Source organism: Heloderma suspectum, chromosome 2 (assembly GCF_057233095.1).
Source record: "Heloderma suspectum isolate Gila_16-S chromosome 2, 16-S_ref, whole genome shotgun sequence".
Lineage (NCBI taxonomy): Eukaryota > Metazoa > Chordata > Lepidosauria > Squamata > Helodermatidae > Heloderma > Heloderma suspectum.
This window is the reverse complement of record NC_139459.1, coordinates 188,604,565-188,624,975: the sequence shown is the minus strand read 5'-3', so window position 1 is coordinate 188,624,975 and position 20,411 is coordinate 188,604,565. Positions and strand designations below refer to the sequence as shown.

General features: G+C 43.5%; 2 protein-coding genes across 4 annotated transcripts in view; both read left to right on the top strand.

Moving 5' to 3' along the window:
* TFCP2 (transcription factor CP2) overlaps positions 1-10,489 on the top strand; it is a 39,998-nt gene extending 29,509 nt beyond the window's left edge. For both annotated transcript variants that reach the window (XM_084836851.1, XM_084836849.1), the window contains exons 10-16: positions 108-156; positions 750-843; positions 1,472-1,562; positions 4,987-5,090; positions 6,473-6,615; positions 7,698-7,749; positions 7,970-10,489. In XM_084836851.1, the coding sequence (XP_084692977.1) occupies positions 108-156; positions 750-843; positions 1,472-1,562; positions 4,987-5,090; positions 6,473-6,615; positions 7,698-7,749; positions 7,970-8,007 (571 nt within the window). In that variant the 3' untranslated portion in view covers positions 8,008-10,489. The remainder of the gene's footprint in view (positions 1-107; positions 157-749; positions 844-1,471; positions 1,563-4,986; positions 5,091-6,472; positions 6,616-7,697; positions 7,750-7,969) is intronic.
* A 5,598-nt stretch (positions 10,490-16,087) lies between these two features.
* CSRNP2 (cysteine and serine rich nuclear protein 2) overlaps positions 16,088-20,411 on the top strand; it is a 43,720-nt gene continuing 39,396 nt past the window's right edge. The window contains exon 1 of one of the 2 annotated variants that reach the window (XM_084836847.1): positions 16,088-16,302. The gene's annotated coding sequence lies outside the window, so the exon portion shown is untranslated. Of the gene's footprint in view, positions 16,303-16,388; positions 16,627-20,411 lie in introns of those variants that run through there. The other variant, XM_084836848.1, reaches the window with a different exon arrangement.

Sequence of the window (20,411 nt, the reverse complement as noted above, 5' to 3'; positions counted from 1 at the left end):
GCTCTCCACCTTTTTGATAAAATATGCAAGAGGGTACACTCAAGTTGCATGGCAAGCAGAGAAAAGCAAATGTCAACTCTGTTCTTTGTTTCTCTTTCTAAAACTAGAAATGGGTCTCCAAATCACCAACCTGAACCTCCTGCTCCAATTACAGATGTAAGATTTATTTCATATTTTGCATTTCATTCCCCACCCTGTCCCTGATTTCAGATGTTGCATTGGCAGCGGGGTTGTCTGGATTAGCTGGCCAAATAGAACTGATCCCTGAATAGCCTGCGCTGGGTGACAAATAATATAATTGATGTATAATGAGTCTTGTAAATGATCTTCCAAAACCCACAGTAGGGCAGTATCTTCATTAGGACTGACCAAAACATCACAAACTCTTTCGAGTTTTCCAGAGCTCTTCATCAAGCTGGATGTTATACAGAGTGTGGGGAGAGAAAAATGCTGGCTTTATGTTAAAACCATAAAGTCTGCATTGGCCACATTGGTCTTAAGATGAAGAGTAGGGGGAGGTTGCACACTTGCAATGCAATCCTATAGGTAAAGGTGCATAGGATTGGAGCCTTAGTTGGATTGGGCTCTCCTAGGTGATGTGCAGTTTTCTGATAAATTCCTAGGGAAGTTGGGACTGAGATAAACACACAGTGGCTGATCCCCCATTTTTATAGAATTCAGCAGTTAATGTGGATCTGTAAGCGATCTGTGTTCTTGTAAAGAAGCAACCAAATGGCTTTCTGTCCTAGAACCTCCTGCCAACATCCACACCTCAGGAAGCTCAGCAGTGGCTGCACCGGAATCGCTTCTCAACTTTCTCGCGGCTTTTCACAAACTTCTCAGGTATTGGCAAAAATCTCTTCCATTAGAAGGGGGTTTCAGCATTTGTATTCCTGAATCTTCGTGTCAACTCTTCTTCCCCCCACCCTTAAACTTTTTATAAGCCTCTTCAGGTTTAGCATCTGAGTGTTGGCAGCTAACTCTGTGTCCTGTGGATCATTCCACTCCCTCCCTGCCATGATGACATGGGAACATCTTTCTGTAAATTATCTGCCACTGCGTTCACACAGACCAACTGCAACCTCTAAGAAGGGGGTTTGAAAGCAGTGCTTAAATTGTGTGAAGAAGGTAGGAGCTCTTAATTAAATCCACAAGCCTTCCCCCCTGGTTCCCACTAGATTTAGGTAAATCACGTACTCTCTCTATCCTTCTAAGAATAGGTAAGGGGCTTGAGCCCTCCCGCACACACCTGTAAATCGAGCACTGCTTAAAAGCAGCAGCCAGGAGCACTTATGAGCTGGGTGTTTGTCTCCCTTTTGCAAGGCTGGCTGTGTCTCTGAACATGAAACTCAGATCTGCTGGTGTCTTCCATTAGGCAGTATCTCTAGAAGGTATTATGTGTGAAACAAAGTCTGCTGTGTCGAAACAAATGTTCTTCATTTCTTCTCCCCACCTTTTTTTAAAATCCTAGGGGCAGACTTACTGAAATTAACCAGAGAAGATGTCATACAGATATGTGGTCCTGCAGATGGCATCAGACTCTTCAATGCATTGAAGGGACGGTGTGTATCATCCAAACTGGTTTTAAATGGCGGTTGGGGCTTTATGCATTGGAAAGTAGCTAAAGCAGGATTTCTGCTTCCCTTATATAGTATTTCTGTATTCTATATTTTTGGCACTTGAAAACCCACTGACATAAAGAGCTTATGCCTCAGTGAGATGGAAGAGACCTTCTGTCACTGTGGAAGTATCTTCTAATAAGATCAGATGCATTAAGGCAGGATAGGAAAACACTGGGGCCTGGTTTCTTGGGCACCTAGAAATTTGAAATGTATACTCAGCATTGGACAGAACTTAACTTAATTGGACAGAATATTTTTTCATTCCCTTCCTAAAGGTGGTTTGGATATGGACAGATGATAGCACTTCTGTGGCTTCTCCATTAAAGAGAGCTTGGTTCATAGTTTCCCTTCAGCTGTTTGTGAAATGTATCTGTAACTGTCTCGTTCTGATCCCCCCCACCCCCAGCGCCTTGAATTGCAGCAGGAGGAGACTTAAAGTGTTGTGCTGTTTCTTGGATTGTTAGCTGGTTCCTCGAGTGAAGTAAGAAAAATACTGACAACCTCCAAAGTGAACAAGAGTTAGGTTTCTGGCAGGGGTCAGCAAGAGGCTGTGCTAATACCAAACCATACCACTGGGTTAATGTACCAGTTCTGATTGTTGAGATAATGGTAGCTGGGGGACACGCAGTGGGCTTCATTTATTCCACACAGCCAGCACTTTAAAAAGAACAAAAAGAGCAGTGCTGCTTCTGCCCCCTGGCTCCCCATGGATTCTTGAAATACTTGCTTTTGCCCCATTGTGTTAATTACCTTTGCCATAGTCTGTAGAGGTGGGGATATTAAGGGAATGCTCACAAAGCAAAGGAAGGGGCAGAAAATTACAAGGGACAGAAAAGGGGCAATAAGGTGTTAAGATGGAGGAGCAAGAGGATGACAGATATATTTAAGATTAGAGCTTAGAGGCTGAAGTTTGGAGAGTAGTCTAGAAAGAATGGGTATGTAGGAGTAACCCTTTTCCTGTTACTGTGGTAAGAAATGGGGGAGATGGACCTGAGTAGTACAAGGAGTCGCTGTGGACCCTTGAGAGAAAGCAAGTAGGGTTGTTTCCTGATCTTTCTGCCCCCAAAACCCATTCCCACCCCTTCCCCAGTGCATCACAACCTCCTTTAAATCTTCCATGGAGACCTTCAATAGAGCTAATGAGTGCTGCTTTGTCTACATGTTTCATGATGATAATACCTCTGTTTCAGTTACATAAATGGGGGTGAAGGTTGAAGGGGAAAAGCTCTAAAAACTTGAATGTCTGGAAAATAGCAAGGTACTTGTGCTTGATTTGTTATTTGGTCAGAAAAACATCCAAAGATGGCACGATGAAATACCTTCAAGTAATGGAGAGCACCAGGTCCTTGGGGGTTCTTATATAATCACTGGGATTGGCCATAAGCTTTCCTGTGCTTGGAAAGCATCCACAGCTCAGTGGTAGAGCACACGTTTTGCATGTGTAAGGTTGAAGGCTCAATCTAAGCATCTCTACTTAATGGATCTTGGGTTGCAGGGCAGAGGAAGAATTCTGCCGGAATCCTTGGGGTGCTGCTGCCAGCTGGAATAAATAGTACTGGGATAGATGGGCTGATGATCTGTGTATAAAGCAGCATGAATTGGAGGGTGCTATTGTGGGTTCCCTGTGGGCAGCTGGTCAGTCACTGTATGAACAGAATGCTGGACTAGATGGACCTTTGGTCTGATCCAGCAGGGCTCTTTTTATGTTCTGTGATCTTCATGTGCTACTTTCTATCAGCCTCCATTCTCCATTTGTAAAACAGAGATTAGTGACGTACCTCAGAGTGCAAACAAAAGCTTATCAACCAAATTCATACATGATTAGTAGTAGGTGGCTGCTTTGTAGAGTTAGAAGCAAGCTGATTCAATCATTTGGCAAAGGCACATGGTACAGTCCTCTCAGGACTGTACTACTTTACAGTGCAGGTTGGGGATTGCAAGTATTTTTAAAAAACCTTTATGACCACTTTCTTGCAGACATCTGTGCTATGAGCAACATAAATAATGCATAATAAAATAGTATATTCTACAGATTCAACCATCTTGGCAATACTAAATAGAGTGCACTGAGAGACCATCCTGCTAACAGTAGCTAGAGCACAACTTAAATCACTCTTGAGGGCCACTTTTATACTTCTGTTAACTCAGACCACTATGTTAACAGCAGAAAAGCATTTTTGCAAGCCTCTTTGTTCTTAATGTTAACTCTTTTTGCTCTGTGCCCCACAGCATGCTCTGTTACTCTGCACCACCATGTGTGTTTGTGAATTTCTCTCCCCACACTGTAGTGCGCATGATTTGATATCCACAGCCACAGGTCAGCACCCCCATCTCTTAACACCTCTTCTTCCCCATCTGCACCACATCTTTTTCCTCTCCCCCTCTTTATCTCTCTTCCTCTTCCCTGAGTTCAGCAGCAACAGCACTCATGGCCTTCACTTCCCCAGCAAGGCACAGGTGGTCTCTGCAGTGTGACTGCAACAGTCTGGGAAAAAAGGTTGCCCACTCCAACATGCACTTCTCATTCCAAGGAAATGAGGAGCAGTGGAGAATAATGATGAAGGCATTATCTTACCCACACTTGATGGGCTTTAGGTGGACCTAGGCCCACTGCTTATATTCTTCTGACTGTGCTGGAGCCATTGTAGCAGCACAGATCCTTCCTGCACTGCTGGAGTAATGCTAGGAACCCCAGCCCATGTGGAAGGAGTCTAACCACACCAGCATTGCCCCTCCTGGAAACTGGTGTACCATATGGTAGGCTCCTTTCACTTGGCCTAGGGATTCTCACATTACCCCAGCAGCATGGGAAAGGAGCAGTACTGCAAAGAACTTCCTGCAAAGCAGTGGGAAAGGGCCACAAATTAGAATTTCTCTTGGGGGCAGCAAATAAAAGGGGAGTGGCCTACAATTGGAAATATAAAATAGAAATATAAATGATTTGCCCTGATGGCTTTGCTTGCGCACGTCCTTTAAACTGCCTAATGTATACTAATTTGTTCTATATCTTTTTGGTGTCCCATGAGCTGAATACTCCCATTAGACAACTTCTATAAACTCGGGGAGTAGGGAGACAATGGAAAAAATCTGGTAATTATGCCTAATCCTATGCTTTTTGATGCATGTATTTAAACATGCAACCCTCCATCAGCATTCTGAAGACAAATAGTTCTAGGAGGCCTGTACCTTTTTCTTTTTCTGAATCCTCAAATTGGCCAAGCTCAGTTGTGAAGCATTTTGCCAATTTGCAAGTGCTATTAAAATGCTGCTAAATCAAGTCATCTTCTACTTTGCATCTTTCCCCAGCCTTACCCATAACATATAAACATTTGAGTTAACAGAGAATATCTTCCTATCTCAATAGGATGGTACGGCCAAGACTGACCATCTATGTCTGCCAAGAGTCACAGCAGCTGCGGGACCAACAGAAGCATGAAGATGGGGATGCAGCCAACAGTACTTTCTTTGGTAAGAGCTTCAGGAAAACAGTTTCTCCTTTGGTTCAGGGAGGTAGCCACTAATTCTTGCAGTGGGAAGATCTCTGCAAGGCAGTATTGGTTATGTCCCCAGTGCTCTGGTAACCAGGAAGTGTTCCATTCTTAGTTCTGTTGTCACCATGGCTTCCATTCTTCTGTCTTCATCCAGCTAACCCTAATGTAGAAAATGAAATGTTGCTGCTTTTCTAATAAATGCTATGGTAGCTCCAAATAAGTAGGGGCACAATGTTTAGTTCATTTAATAGATTGTAGAAATTAATCCAATTTTTGAAGTCACCCCTTCTTGGTCAGGCAGCAGGTTGTTTTTTAAAAAAAGGCATATTTAGGGCACAATCCTATCAGGATAATCGGCTGCCTCTGAAGTCGGACGCAGCTGAGTATTGTATCCTATGCAGGGCGGGCGGAGCACGGAGGGGATCATCTCCCCCACGTTCCACCTGCCCTGCCTTTGTGGCTAGACGGGTGATTTTGGCTGTCTAGCCAGGGTGCATCAGGGTGGGAGGCTGCACAGTGCATAGGAATTGTGTAAGTGGCTTCCACAGTCTCCACCTCCGGGAACGCCCCCTATCTGCCTGCTCTGCACTCTGTTTCTAAGTGCAGAGACTGGCGAGAACTGCGCTGCCTATGAGGTGGCAAGAAGGGAGAGGGGAGTACAGTTCGTGGCAACCATGCTGAGAGCGCTGTCTCTGACCTGTTTCCTGGAACTGAGAAATCCTATGGCCCTCTAGACTGTCTAGCGGCCATAGGGTTGCTCTCTTAATGGAAGTACTTGCAAATCCACAGGTGACAGACATCTTAGAGGAATGAACACCTCTTCTGAGATGCACCTTGTTGTGAAAAATGCATGCATAATCTAAACACTTCTTTTCTAAAAAGCTATTCTTTTACTCATGTAAATTAATGCAGATCTAAACATTGATTAAAACTCATACAAAATACAATTAATTGGCTAAGATTTCTTTAAACGAGTGACAGCCCTATGAGCAAGAAGTATTCACTAGGCTACTTATTGACCTCATGTAAATGCCTATGACCTGTGAATCTTGGAGGTACCAGTATCTACTGGAAGTGACAAGATGTATTCAAGCAAGCATTTAGTGGCCAGGGAATTGTATACATTTCTTTTTAATCTTATTGAGAATATCATATGGCTAAATCTGTCTCTGATTGACTCACAGACTGAGGAGTTTGCATTCAAGAGCTACTAAGCTACTAAGAAGGCTTCCTATGCCTTCTCCAGGAGTTACCTGATTGCTTATTGCATTAAGCAATAATGCTTAATCCATGGGCTTTCGCCCTTGATCCTTATGGCTAACCTGGCTGTGTCCTTGTTAACTGTTCTCACCCCTACAGTGTATCATGCCATCTTCTTAGAGGAGTTGACTGCTGTGGAGCTGACTGAGAAACTCGCTCAACTCTTCAGCATTTCCTCTCATCAGATCAGCCAGATCTACAAACAAGGGCCCACGGGGATACACGTCCTCATCAGTGACGAGGTAAGAATGCCTTGATAGTCTGGAGAGACACTGCGAATAGATTTTAAAGCAAGGCTGCAAGCTCACTCTGATCTCAGCATTTCAGGAGAAATGGAAATTGACATGATCAGGCAGTTATTCACTGAGTTGGGTCAAGACTTAAGTCATATGTAGAGTAGAATGGGACTTAAGTTGGTCATGACTAAATTCCCATTGATTTCAGTGGGTCTAGTCAAGTATGACTAAGTCTTGATCCAAGCCATTACCAAAAATATTAATCATCTTTCCAAATGGGAACGTCCCCAAGCTGATTTACAGTAAACATAAAAATAAAATCTGCCATTATACACATGTGAAAAGGTTGAACATGTATAACTATCTAGGGGTGAGCAACCTGTGGCCCTCTAGATATTTTGGACTACAATTCCTATAGTCTCTGACCATTGGCCATGTTGGCTGGGGCTTATGGGAGTTGTAGTCCAAAACATCAGGAGGACACTAGGTTGCCTGCCCCTCACTGGAACCCCTAATATCGAAAACATCTAGACTTGGGTAACTTATTCAGGTTTCAGAATTCCTGGTGCAGAGTGCATACTTCCCTGCGTATTCAGTATTTTCTTCCAAATGTGTTCCTCCTCTCACCTTTTGAGGTACATGTGTTCTCCCACCATTTTACAATGTGTGGACTGTTCTCTGTAGTTTCATTAGGCAGAGAAAGCCAGAAATGTCAGTTTCACAGTCCTGTGCTTAGTTGCCCATTCACTTACTGAGACTCACAGCAGCAACAACAGCTTGCGTAAAAAGGGAGAATGAATATCTTGGAACCCTGAACCATCCTAGGTATGTAAAATATCCTTAAACTGAAGTAGGCACAATTGAATTGCTTCTAAAGGAGCCTTGATGTTAGCTGAATAAGAAATGTATCAAGGATGTGAGGCCTCAGCACTTTTCTCAAGGGAAATGTATTGCTAAGGAAGAAAGGAGGAATCTTTAGATGGGCACATTGTTTGAACACTTCTCATGTCTAAAAGTGTTGCAGTTCTCCTTTGTGAGTGAGTAATGCCTGGATCTCTACAGCTTTTATTTTTCATTCCTGTTTTTAGATGATACAGAACTTTCAAGATGAATCATGTTTTGTCTTGGACACAATGAAAGGTACCCACCTATTCAGTGCACAGTAATGTATGTTATCCCATCCTCTAGTCAGTTTTTCCTTTTGTCTGGAAAATGTAGAACTCCATTCCTTTCCACCATAAGGCATGCACTGAGAGTAACATACCATGCATTGCCTTCCATTCAGTGGGATGTGGGTGAAGGATAGTGGGAATGTATTTGTTATGTTCAGCCAGATTCTGATACTATACTTTCTTTGCAGCTGAAACCAATGACAGTTACAACATCATCTTGAAATAGACCAGGACTTGAACTTGTCGCATCTTCTCTCACATACACAGCTTCATGGGCTGTTTCAGTACCTGGACACCAACAGAAACCCACAAAAGCAACAAACTCATCTTGCTACCACAGCATGTTGCCTGTTAGGTGAACAACCTGTATTGTACCATTGCTGGCATTTGGTAGACCTCAGTCGTAAGCACACTGCTGCTTGTTTGGAGTTCAGTGATATGGCTATACCCAATTGCCTGTTAAAATTGCCAAGCTGACCAGTAATGGAACTTTGCAATTATGTGTAATGGGGAAGGGGGGGAGGGAAAAAGAGAAGAGGCTACCTATAGAGTGCAGTTGCAACATTTTGATAGGTGACAACATAACATTGTGATGAGGACTCTCTGGGCATCCCTAGAAGTGAGCATCCATTCTGGGGAGCCTCTTGATGGCCTGTCCCAGCTGCTCAAGCTTCTTGGATGAGTACTTGACTGTCAGAACCAGGGGGCTTTCCAGTTTTTTGACCAATGTTCGGTAAAGACTCTGTTTCTATTCTGACTGTTTTAGACCTTGTTTTTTTTTTGGGGGGGGGGTGCGTGCATGTGTGTGTGTACACAAATGTGAGTGATCTGTGGCTGTTTGTTCTGCATACATTAGGAGGAACTCATGCATGTATGAAATCTAGCATCCATACAGCTGCCTCTGGCTTCACTACACTCCAACTGAAGAGACTTCAAATGCAAAAGAAGAAATAGTGAACTGGATGTCCTGAGCTGTCGCATGTTGGCCTAAAGAGCCCAGCTCCCTACACTGGGGGAGAAAGGATAAGTTAAGAAACCATGTGGATGACTTATTTAGGATATGTAGAACTGATGTAGGTTTTTGAATGAAATCCCACACAAAGCCATAGTAGCATTGTCCAAGAAAGGGCTCATACAGCAATAGCTTAAAATGTTTATTGAAAAGCCTATGAAAGCTCCATGGTGACAAAGTGCCTGCGTATCTGTTTCCAGGGCAGCAACCAATCTCTTGGGTAAAGGCCTCCGCCTTCTGAAATGGATGCCAAAATGCATTTTTTCTGAGCCTTGGAGAGAAAATGGGGAACTGTTGCACATTCAGTGACATCAGTGATGATGCCCTAAAATTACAGGTGGACAATTTTTTTTGAGGGATGAAGCCAACTTCTCCCTAAATCTTCCAATCCCCCTAGCAAAATGACACATCTCTGCAAACTCATTCTGTGTCACAACGATAGTATGTAATGCACTGTTAAGTCTTCGTAGGTATTCCAGTGGCCGTAGAGCTGGAAGGTGATGCGAGCTGTGCTTAACCTACGCCTGAGAGGTGGGGAAAATAATGAACGCTCATTTTATTAAATGAAACCTAGTTATTTTTCCAGGAGCCCCAGATTATTTGAGAAGTTACATCATTTTTTCATGATATTTTTAACCAAGAGTGAAAAACCTTCATTTAAATTAGGTTTACAGGAAGCAGGAAAGGGGGTCAGGTAAAGTGAAATAAAGTTAATAATGGAAAGAAAACAGTAACCTGCATCTCTACAGCTCATTAAGTAGAAACTAAAAAGTGAATTGCCATCATTATATGCATAAAGATCAAGTTTATTTTTAGGTGATCCCAAGTTCAGTTGCCTTTTGGGCGGGGAACTTACAGCTGTGGCATAGCCCACCTTTCAAGATGGTAGCAGGCCAAAGTTGGGATTTCATTTGCTTTAAGGAATGCCAAAACGCAGCAGTCAGCAACTTGTATTGTCCATCAGAATGCTTGATCAAACTGGAACCACTGCAAATCAGTGGTAGCCCAGGGAAATTCACATTTTGGAAGCCAAATTTCACTCATTTCGGTTCCTGGTGACAATTGGCCTGTGCATGCACAGGCACACAGAGTTGTGCTACCAGCTGACTGACTGAGATTCCCCAGTGAACTATAAAGCTGTGAATTACCTCTTTCCAGCATTAATCAAAGATGGTATAGGCCAAATGATAGAGCTTGGGCTGCTGCTGATATTGTGGTACATGTCCAGAAGCAACTGGCCTGAACCATCATGATCTCAGTATAATAACGCATGGTTTATCAGAATAGAAACACATTGTGTGCCTGGGCCCTTGCTCCCTGCCTCTCCCTTTTCCTCTGTCCCTTGCACACCCAGCTTCAGAGAGCCACAGTTCCCTGTGGCTTTCCTAGGGAATTGTGGCTTAAGGGCTCCATCTAAACCAGGAAAAAAACTAGGATCAGACCAAGATTGTGACTTCTGAACTGGCCATTGTACTCTCTCTTCAGTTTGTCAGCAGTATGTAATTTTCAGTGCATAAGTGGCAACATAAACCTGTGCTGTAAAACCACTTGGGGGATGAGTGAGTGTGTGTGTATTCTCCTGCAATCATCCATGAGAGTAGCTGGCAAGCTTGCCATTCTTCCTGGTGTGGTAATGGTTTGTCATGTCTATTTTTTGTTTTTGCTAAACCATAGAATGAAACTATGGACTCTAAAACACGGCTGTGGGTCTCTTTTATTCTGTGTGGTTCCTTGAATAAAAGAACACCGGAGTTGACCATCACCGATTATGCAGCAGACTTAAGTGGTGCCTTGAAGGCATGAATTGTTGGGTCTTTATGGCAAAAGAACCTGCACAAGAAACCGAAACAGTACATACAGAAGTGCCATATTTTGGGCTAGTGTTATATGTGCTTACACTGACAGAGGTTTAGGATTGAAAATTACATTATGATCCTTTTCTCTAGCCATGTGTGACAACGGTAATGAGAAGAGTACAAGCGTCATGCTTATGTAAACTTTCCATTTTGTTTTTGCTTTGTTAAGATCACCTTCATCCACTATAAGCAAAGGTCGCCATGTTGACCATAAACAAAATTCCAAAGTCCATTTTAGTGTAATACTTTTATTAGGCTGAAGAAAAGGTAACAAAAATGTGCAAACCTTTGAGATTTCTAGCTTGCTTCCCCCACACCTCCTCCCATATGCTTTTTGTAACATTTTGCCTGATGAAGAGATCTTGAATCCTTGCACATTTTTGTGATCTTTTGGTTGGCCTAATAAAGATATTATAATATGGATTTTGGAATGCATCCAGAGTTAAATGAGTATACATTGTATCCATATTCAAATGGAGTTGCTCAGTATATGACAAGACAGTACTGGGGACAAGGATTTCCAAGGACCTTTTAAGTACCAATAACTTCTGTGTGTTTTTTATCAAATTGTCTAAAATAAAAGGGCTTCCATCTTTTCTATTAGCTACTACTGTGCCTTAGCAGCTTTAGTAAATAAATGATTCAACTTACCTGCTTAGCCGTAATTTCAGCTAGTCCATGCAGTAGAAACTCTTTTCAAAAGTTGATATAACAGTTTTCCTGCTATAGCAGATGATTGCCTGGAGCTTGCATTAACTGACATATGGAACATTAATTGTCATGGTAAGTACAAAGCAGTTGCCAAATCAAAAATTCTTCCAGAATGGATTTTCCTTGTTTTTACGCACTTCAAAATAACATAGCAATTGTGCAGCTTTTTCACTGGCCTGGCTGTGCATTTTGAATATTAGCTCAACCAGTGTTGGTGTGTGTGTTTGGGGGGTGGGGTGGGGGGGGTGAGAGAGAGACAGCCAAACCTGGCTAAAAACTCTTCATTAAACAATGAATTTATACCAATGCCCATTGTTAGATGCTGTGGCTCAGGGCTGTAGCCAAGGGGAGGAGGCCTTGCCCCGTTTAGGAATATTCCAGACCCTTTACTTGACATTTTGAGCAATGCGAAACTTGGAATTGTTACTTGGGTTTTTGTGTTGGCTGCAGAAAGTCATGTTGAGGCAGCATTTGGAATGGTGTGTAGAGGGCAGGTGGGCTGGGGCTATGGTAAAGAATGAGGAATTATATATAGTAAAAGCAAAGTTCCTTCCCCTTACTACGGGAGCTTTGCATTCACACATGCTTTCAGTATTTAGTAGAAACCTTTCATTTTTCAGGATGTTTGCTTCATGCTCAAACTCTCTACTGTTGTGGTTGCTGTTTAATATTCACTTAGTGCCTACGGCATGCTAGGCAGTTCATAAATATGAAATTTGCGTGATCCCTTCTCATGTGGCCAAAAGCTATTTCAGATGGACATGCTATGGCCGACAGTTGACAAATTAGGAGGAACCCATTCCATGAGTTAGGGAACAGGAGACACGATGGCAGATGAGCTGTTGCAGAGCCAGAAATACAGTAAGGGCCAGAGGTAGTGAGCTTTAAACTTGATACAGAAAGTGATCCTTGCATAGATTTTGGAAAAAGGAGTATGTGATCTTCGTGATATGTCTGTCGGCCTGTCTCTTTGTGTGTGTCTCTCAGTAGAAGCATTCTGCATTAAGAGGGAAGATACAGCAGGAGGTTAAGGCCAGCAAGGAGATCAGCCTATCAAGGAGATGATCCATGCATAGATAACTGCATAAGCAGTAAGTCCAAAGATGAAAAGCTACATGCTGTATCTGCATTATATGACTATTTATTTACTTACTTACTTATTGCATTTATACCCCACCTTTTTTCCTCTTGCAAGGAACCCAAGGCGGCTTACATTATCCTCCTCCTCTCCATTTTATCCTCACAACAACCCTGTGAGGTGGGTTGGGCTGAGAGTTTGTTGGTAGAAGAAAGAGGTTGAAAATAATGCCAAAGATGAATGGGTGTGAGTGGGTATTGACAGTATCTCCCTAGCAATGCAGCAAAGTGAAGGTTTGAATGGAAAGTCTAGGAATCTGTCTTCACGTTTGGCTTGGGATCATTGCAGCCATCCAGGAAGAAATCCAGTGGAAAGGATGTAGAAAATCTAAGGTATTTTCCCAAGGAACTACTGTATAAAGTGACTGCAACGGAGTGTACTGGCTACAGCAGCAGTCTTGAAATTGCCTATTCAGTTATTAAAGATTTTCCTGCACTGTGATACACATGTATTGGGTTTATTGCTGTGTAGCACTGCCCTACTTAGAAGACATGGCTTCGCGCTATATATATATATATATATATATATATATATATATATATATATATATATATATGGGGAGGGGTTAGTGTAAAGCAGCACAACAGCAAAGCAACAAGGAGGATCTGGATCCACTGGAAGCAGTCAGTCTTAAGGCAAAATGTGTAAGAAAGATAGACTAACAACAGAGTATTCAAAAAAAAATATTTCAAGCTAAACATTTTGGCTTCCACCCGAATCAGTAGCTGTGCTGGTAAATGGATATCAGGAGTGGCAGTTTGGAGTGCCTGGAAAGTTCCTTAGGAGAAAAAAGTGGTATACTGCTTACTAGTTGCCTTTCAGATTAAGGCCATTGGGACTAAGTATTCTCAGTCTATAGATCCAGAAATTTTCCTTTTTGTCAAGCACATCAGTGTCTTTTTGTTCTGTTGGAAGCAACTGTAAATCCAAGAGACTATGTGAGGGTGAGTTGAAATGTTTTGCAACACGCTCCAGCTTTTTGGTAAGAATCACAGATTAATGGTTACAGAATCTTGTTCTTAGGTCCATTGTAATTTTGCCTACATATTGCATATGATAGCCATTTTTTTTACATTCAGTTAAATAAACCACAGTAGAAATGCATGTTAATGATTATTTTCTTTCCCTGCCACTCCATCCAGTGGTGAGCAAAAAGGCTGCACTGTCAAAGGTTTGGGCACCACTATTGATGTGTATAATAAAAGTTTAATAATCTTAAGAATGGATTTGTTGAGTCTTAACCTTGAGGGAGGGGGCTTGGATATAGATTTTAAAAAATGAGAAATACATAGGAATATTGTATTAAGTACATTTTATATCCCACCTTTCTTTCATCCTGGAAGTCAAGGTGACATAGATAAGGTTCCCAGGCAGTCTCCATCTAGACACTGACCAGGTTTGGCCAAACCTACTTAGCTTCAGCAAGGTGGTTGCACTTCGCTTCAACTCATACTGCAATCCTGCGCATGCCTATTCAGGAATAAATCCTTTTGAGGTTCAATGGGACTTATTTTGGGAGTAAGTGTGTAAAGGATTGTAGCCTTAGCATCAAGCAGAACAGCTTCAAAGTGTAGAGTAGATGCCTGCAGCACTGAGGTTCACTTGTAAATGCATTTGGCTTTCCCAGGTCTTGCATAATAGGATTGATGTGTGTCTTGCTTTGTCCTGTGTTTAAAAGCAAATCTGGTTTCATGTGATGTCTCCCTTTTCCCACAGCAACTTCTGTTTTATCCACAAACTGGTTCCTGTTTGAGACAATGGCTGGGTTCACACAACACAACAATCCATACGCAATGTTGATTATGGGTTGAAACATGGGTGGTTGTTGAAAAGTGGGTTGTGTTGTGTGAACCCAGCTGCGCTAACAAACCATGGGTTCTCTTCGTGGTTAACCATGGTTTGTTAGCACGGCTGGGTTCACACAATACAATAACCCACAGTTCAGTGTCAACCACTCTCAGCCCACACTCAACCTTGAATATGGGTTGTCGTGTTGTATGAACCCAGTCAAAAAGGGTGCAATCTGACACATATTTACATAGAAATAAGTCTTACAACTGCCAGCATTCCCTAGGCAGCATGGCTGGCTGGGATATGCTGGGAGTTGCAAGATTTATTTCTGTCTAAACATGCATAGGATTGCACTCTAAATTTAGTAAACTATTCACCATGGTCTGCATTGAAATGTTCAACTCTGCAGCTTTAATGCATGGATTGTTGTTCAGTCGTGTCCAACTCTTCGTGACCCCATGGACCATAGCATGCCAGGCCTTCCTGTCCTGCGCTCTCTCCCGGAGTAATGCATGGATGTACACACACAAATAGCAAAAATTTTTTTGGGCCGGTGCTGATAAGAACCTTTTTTTGGTCCTGGTTCTATGAGCCACAATGTAGCTTCCAACTCTTTCTCGTATGGTGTGTCACAGTGATTGCTTGCATTAATTTCAAGTCAAAATCAGGTGAACCAAGCTTGTTTAGGTTAAGGCTATAGGTTTAGGATTTCTAATCCTAGCCATGCTTAGCAGCAGTAACTGCTATTGATGGTGGAGCTTGCATTTCCATGTTATAGGATTAGGACTGAAACCTTGAAATAAAGTTTTTTATTTCTTCCTCAGGCCCTGCTCTATCTGCGGCAGGAGGGAAACTCTCTTATCTCTTACTAGCAGCTGATGGAAGAGGAGAACTTTTCCCTGCAAGGCAGAGTGGGCGGAGCCTGAGCAGAAAGCTGCTCCGTTATTCAGTCCTGCTTGCTTCAGAGTTGTTGTTCAGTCGTTAAGTCGTGTCCGACTCTTCATTGCTTCAGAGTAGGCAGTACTGAATCGGTGGTCACATTTGGTCTCTCCCACAAATGGAATGTCTTTCTTCTCCTCTCCCCACCCCCTCCCCTTTTCCAGATTGGAATTTGGCAGCCCTCGGGCTGGAAAAACGCTGGCCTTACCCTGACAAACGTCACTGCTCCAGAACTTTATGGCCTGGTTTATTTTGCTAGAAGAAACGGTGCCCCTACTGCAAGAATTGCGGTGCCCTCACCACCACCAAGAGTACGAATGCAAGGTTGCGGTATGCCTACTCCGTTTGCAACAGGCAACGCTAGCATTGCTAGAATGTATTATTATGCAGAATGAGTTAGCAGTCGGAAGTCCGAATGGCCCCCTTTGAATTGCTGAACGCTACCTCGATCGTTATAAGCCCCTTATATCTCGTAATATCTTTGATGGCAGCGTCTCTAATGCTTTTCTTTAATGGCATGCTTCGAAGAGCCGGACTGATTGTAACTAGCTTTAGTGGCCGCTGGATGGAGTGTTTAGAATAGCAAGCTTGCTTTACCGCCGTTCTCGCGCTTCCCAATTCCAGCTAGTTCGCATGACTCCATTTCCCAGGGCGCAGCGCGCTAGCAGACTCCGTCTATCGTCATCAGCCGCCGCCGCCGCCACCTGGGCTCGTCTACGCTTTCGTCTCCTCAAGCACCCTTCCGGGTGACTACATTTCCCATGTCGCCTTGCACCCGCCGCTTGTGAGGGCGGGACCGCGATGGAGGCACGTCACGTGGTACATGCTATATAAAAGGAGGCGCTGCGCCGGCAGCCCTATTGTTATCGCCGAGCGAAGCCGGGGGCTGGTGACTTGTTCAGCTGGGGCTGTCGCCTGCAAGCGCCGCCGCCGCCGCCCGGTTTCCCGCTCCCTCCCTTCCCCTCCCAAGGCACGGAGCTGCTCCTTGAGCACCAACGCCCTGCAGCCCCGGCCTGTGCGGAGGGAGGGAGGGAGGGACCGGCGGGCGGGCGGGCGGCAGGAGCCCCTAACCCGGTGAGTGGCTGGGCTGGCGAGGGGCAGGGCGTGTCTTCGGAGGGGTGGGGCTAAGGGGCTTTCGTGGCGCGGGTGGGGGCGGGAGAGGAGGCGAGCGGGCCTTCAATGAAAGACTCGGAGGCGCCTTCTTACGCGGAGGCTCCTCTGAGGCGTGTTCTCCCCACGCTTAGCCCCTTCGTCGGCCAGGCAGTGCCTCAGGATTTTCGCGCGGGGAGCGGGGACGAGTCTCGTCCCTCCCTGAGACAAGAACTACTTCACGAGGTGGTGGCTGTTCTGGCTCATCCCTGTTACGTCGCAGGACTGAAGGGAAAAGCCTTTTAATGTGTACGTTGGTGGCCTCTCCTACTTTTCGGGCGTGCTTCCTTGCAGGGCTAATCCAGCTGACTTGAAACACATCCTGTGTCTTGAGCATTGCGTTCCCACGTAATGCAGCAGCGGGTTACCCCCCTTTCTCTACGTTTCTACCCTCTCTCCTTTATTTACTGTCATCAGATCTTAAAAGATGACTTTAGCCAGAGGCAAAAGGCCTGCGTGCGCACGAATGAGATGCTCTTGTTTTTGTTGTCCTAGAATGGATTCATTTTACCCTTGGTTAAAAATTGACACTTGAGTTCAGCTTATCCATAAGGTAGGTTGAAGTTAACCTTCATAGTGCTGCCCGCCCACCCGCCCCTCGTAACTGCTTCAGTGTAGATTTGTCACTACCTGAAGGTGAAGTCAGCAACTATCTCTTGATACAGCAGCTACTGTGTAACGCAGCCTTCCCCAACCTGGTGCCTTCCAGATGTGTTGCATTACAACTCCCACCACCCACAGCAGCTTGGCCTGCTGGCTGGGGGTGGTGGGAGTCGTAGAACATATGTGGGGGACTGACATAATGTTCGCCCAAGCTGGCCTGATTGAGGAGGGGAAGTGCTTCTTAAAAGTATTTTTTTTCCCTTGAGTATGCTGTCTAAATGCGTAACTGAGGCGTTGTGTTGTGTGAGGCAAAGAGCTGGTCTGTGGGGTATGGCATCGCTGGGGCTAGGATATACAACAAATGCCTATGTGTATGTGGGCCTATGTTAGATTTTTTTTTTTAATTGGTGAAGACTCTTAATTTGTGCTTCTTTAGAGAGCAGCTTCATGGCTGTATAGCCAGAAATGCCTGTGCAGTTCTTCATCCTCTGGTCTAGAAGCTGGGAAATTTATTATGAGGTTACTAGATTAGATGAGAGATGATGGTAGCATGGTATGGCATTTGTGGGGTAGTCTCTCTACATTGACAGCACAGTTCAGAGTGATACACTAGACACCAGGCAGTAACACATTATTCTGGAGAAAAGGTTGGAAGTGATTCCTCAGGGGAGAGGTGGGCTTAGAGTGCTTTAGAGTATTAATATTAAGAATACCATGTTTGGACTTTACTTTGGCCTTGAAACTAGAGTCTTCTATTGTCAGCTTCAGTTGAGATCTAAAGAAAATATATATTCCTTCTTTTACCCTGGTTTTAGGAGGCTCTTGGACTTCCGTCATCCCTTTTTGGAAGGTTCTAGAAAGTCTCTACTTTTTGCTATATATTCCACTTGCCCATCACCATCCTATAGGGTCAGATGGGACATACCCTCTTGGTTATTTATAGCATTTGAAGGTCATGGGAGACTGAATGGCTTTGTCTTATTGAGCTGTTTGCACTTCCTGTGTTGAGATGTCTCCTCCCTTCTCTTTCATTGTGATACATTAAAGGTTATTTATCCCCTTTCTCTGGGTGCTGTTCAGGATAGTTTCTTCCTCATTTATTGATGAGGAATAATGAAATCTTCCTTTTTAAAACAGAGCTTCAGGCAGCGGGGGAATAGGAAAACTTCAATATCTTGAAGTATTAGTCCAGTAAAGTAAAGTGAGTCATTATATCAACTTTATTATTGTATGTATTGGAGCAAATTAGTTGTAAAATGTGCAAAATGGATTGGTAAGGTGGATTGTGTATATACATGGTCTGAGCTGTGCCAAAGGGCAAGGCGGGTTAAGAGGATGGGAACTAGAGTTAATGGTGATACAAAACACATCCTAGTTGCTAGAATGTTATACATAAGACTATGACTTATTGAACCAAAGGGTAGACTGTTATTCACGGGTCCACAAAGGTTGGTTGGCCTTAGTAGCTAGCTATTGTTTGTGGCCCCCTCAGATGCCTCCCCTCCCTCAAGACTTTTGGCATGTGCTGAAGACTCTGGAGAGGAAAGGAATCAGATCAGCCTCTTGCATTATGTTGGGGTTGAAGGTGCTCAGAAGTGGTGTGAATCTCTCTGTAAGCACTCTAAAAAATTAAAACCCCAGTGCGAGATAACTGAATGATTCCAGCTTTTCCCCCAAATTCCAGAGGACCCAGTGGAGGAGAAGTATCATTCATTTCACACTGGACTTCAGGAGCTAGGAGACACTCCCTCTGCTTCTGACCATCTCCCAAATACCAGCCCAAAGTGAGAAAACAAGTCCTCTGGAACTCAGAATAGGAAGAGGTGGGGATCACTCACCTCATGCTCTGCTTTGGAGGCATTTGGAAGCAGCTGTAGAGTCTCACTGTTTGAGTGTTGCTCAGCCCAGCATGAAGCGATGGCGGGCTTGGGGGAGTGGGAGTACCTTTCCTACATGACAAAGTGGGGGAATCTCCACCACCACCACTAGTAATTGGCATAGAGAACTCTGTCTCACATTGTGCTTGTGCATAAATGCTTTGCCAGGGAAGAGGTTTCTGGTCACCAATGACAACCAACATTGAAACCTGCTGGTATAATAGCTCAAGCTTCTGCCTCCATAATCCTTGAAAAAGTCAACCATATCTACTAATTTTGAATTCGCAAAATATTAACTCTGCTCTTTAAATGAATTTTCAGGATGTTACATTTATAGTGATCAAATGTGTGCATCTGTTCTTGGCGATCATTTTGTGCTTCCCCTTTTATGGTCCTTTTCTACTACGTATTTGATCAGTGTAAACTGTCATTGATAGTGATAGTGTACAAAACATTAATGGGAGGATACAGATGAATGGGCTTTGATCATTTGGCAACTGGTATCAGGCCCAGTAAAATTGTCCCAGAGTAGATGAAGGAACAGCTTGCTTTGGGGTATGACCCAAGGCATATAATCTTTGGATCAAGACCAGTGATGTCATAATAATTAACTTTTCTAGAATGTTATCTTTCCAATTCTTAGTGATGTAAGAAAAGTCTGTATTATGGTCAGAACATGGGGGTGGGTGCAAAGATAAATAGTTTTAATTGAGTTAGAGTACTTCTCCAATCACTTAGGAAGATGTATTTCACACTCATTAAAAACAAACCCCATATAGTGTATATACACTTCTAAAAATTCAGACCTAGCTTTCTTCCCCCAATGGCATCAACTGCAGAAGCCATTTTACATGGTTGAGAAATGGTCCGTTCCATGCTTGTACTACAGTGTGCTCCGTTGCTTCCACCACTGGAAGATCTATTGTCTGTCATCCCTTGTAACTTCTCAGGGAAATGTACACCTATAGATACAGAACGTTTGTCAGTTCCTGTTAGTTCACGAATTGCAGCAACAACAAAGCTGAAGGCATGTTACCCATGTAAATCAGTCAGACCTTGGGAATCCCCTTAAATAGAGAAGATCTGCGAGGCCAACAGACACAGTTTGTCACAATTTGAAATACATGATATCCATATCCTGTCTTTCCTCCAAGGAGCTCACAACAGTGTACATGTTTTTCCTTTTTCCCTATCTTATCATCCAAGCAACCCTGTGAGGTAGATTGGGCTGTCAGTGGCTGAAGGTGCATGCTTAAATGCATCACAAGAAAACTATAGCCTTGATTTTCCTATGATATCACTTGTGGGCTCTGAGTAAACATTTTCTCTTGCATGTAACTGACCTATAGTCTGATGGTGACTTGTACCTGAGATTTTGTCTCCTGTAATCTGAATGACTTAATTAGATTAAAACCAAAAGTGCAGTAAAACACATTGGCTGGGTTCAGAGACAATTATATGTTGGTTTAATAAGCTGAGATGAAACCGCCTTGTGCCTGTACAAGCAGTCTTTCTGCTCCTTCCTTTGTGGAGTAAATGTAGAAGTCACCAATT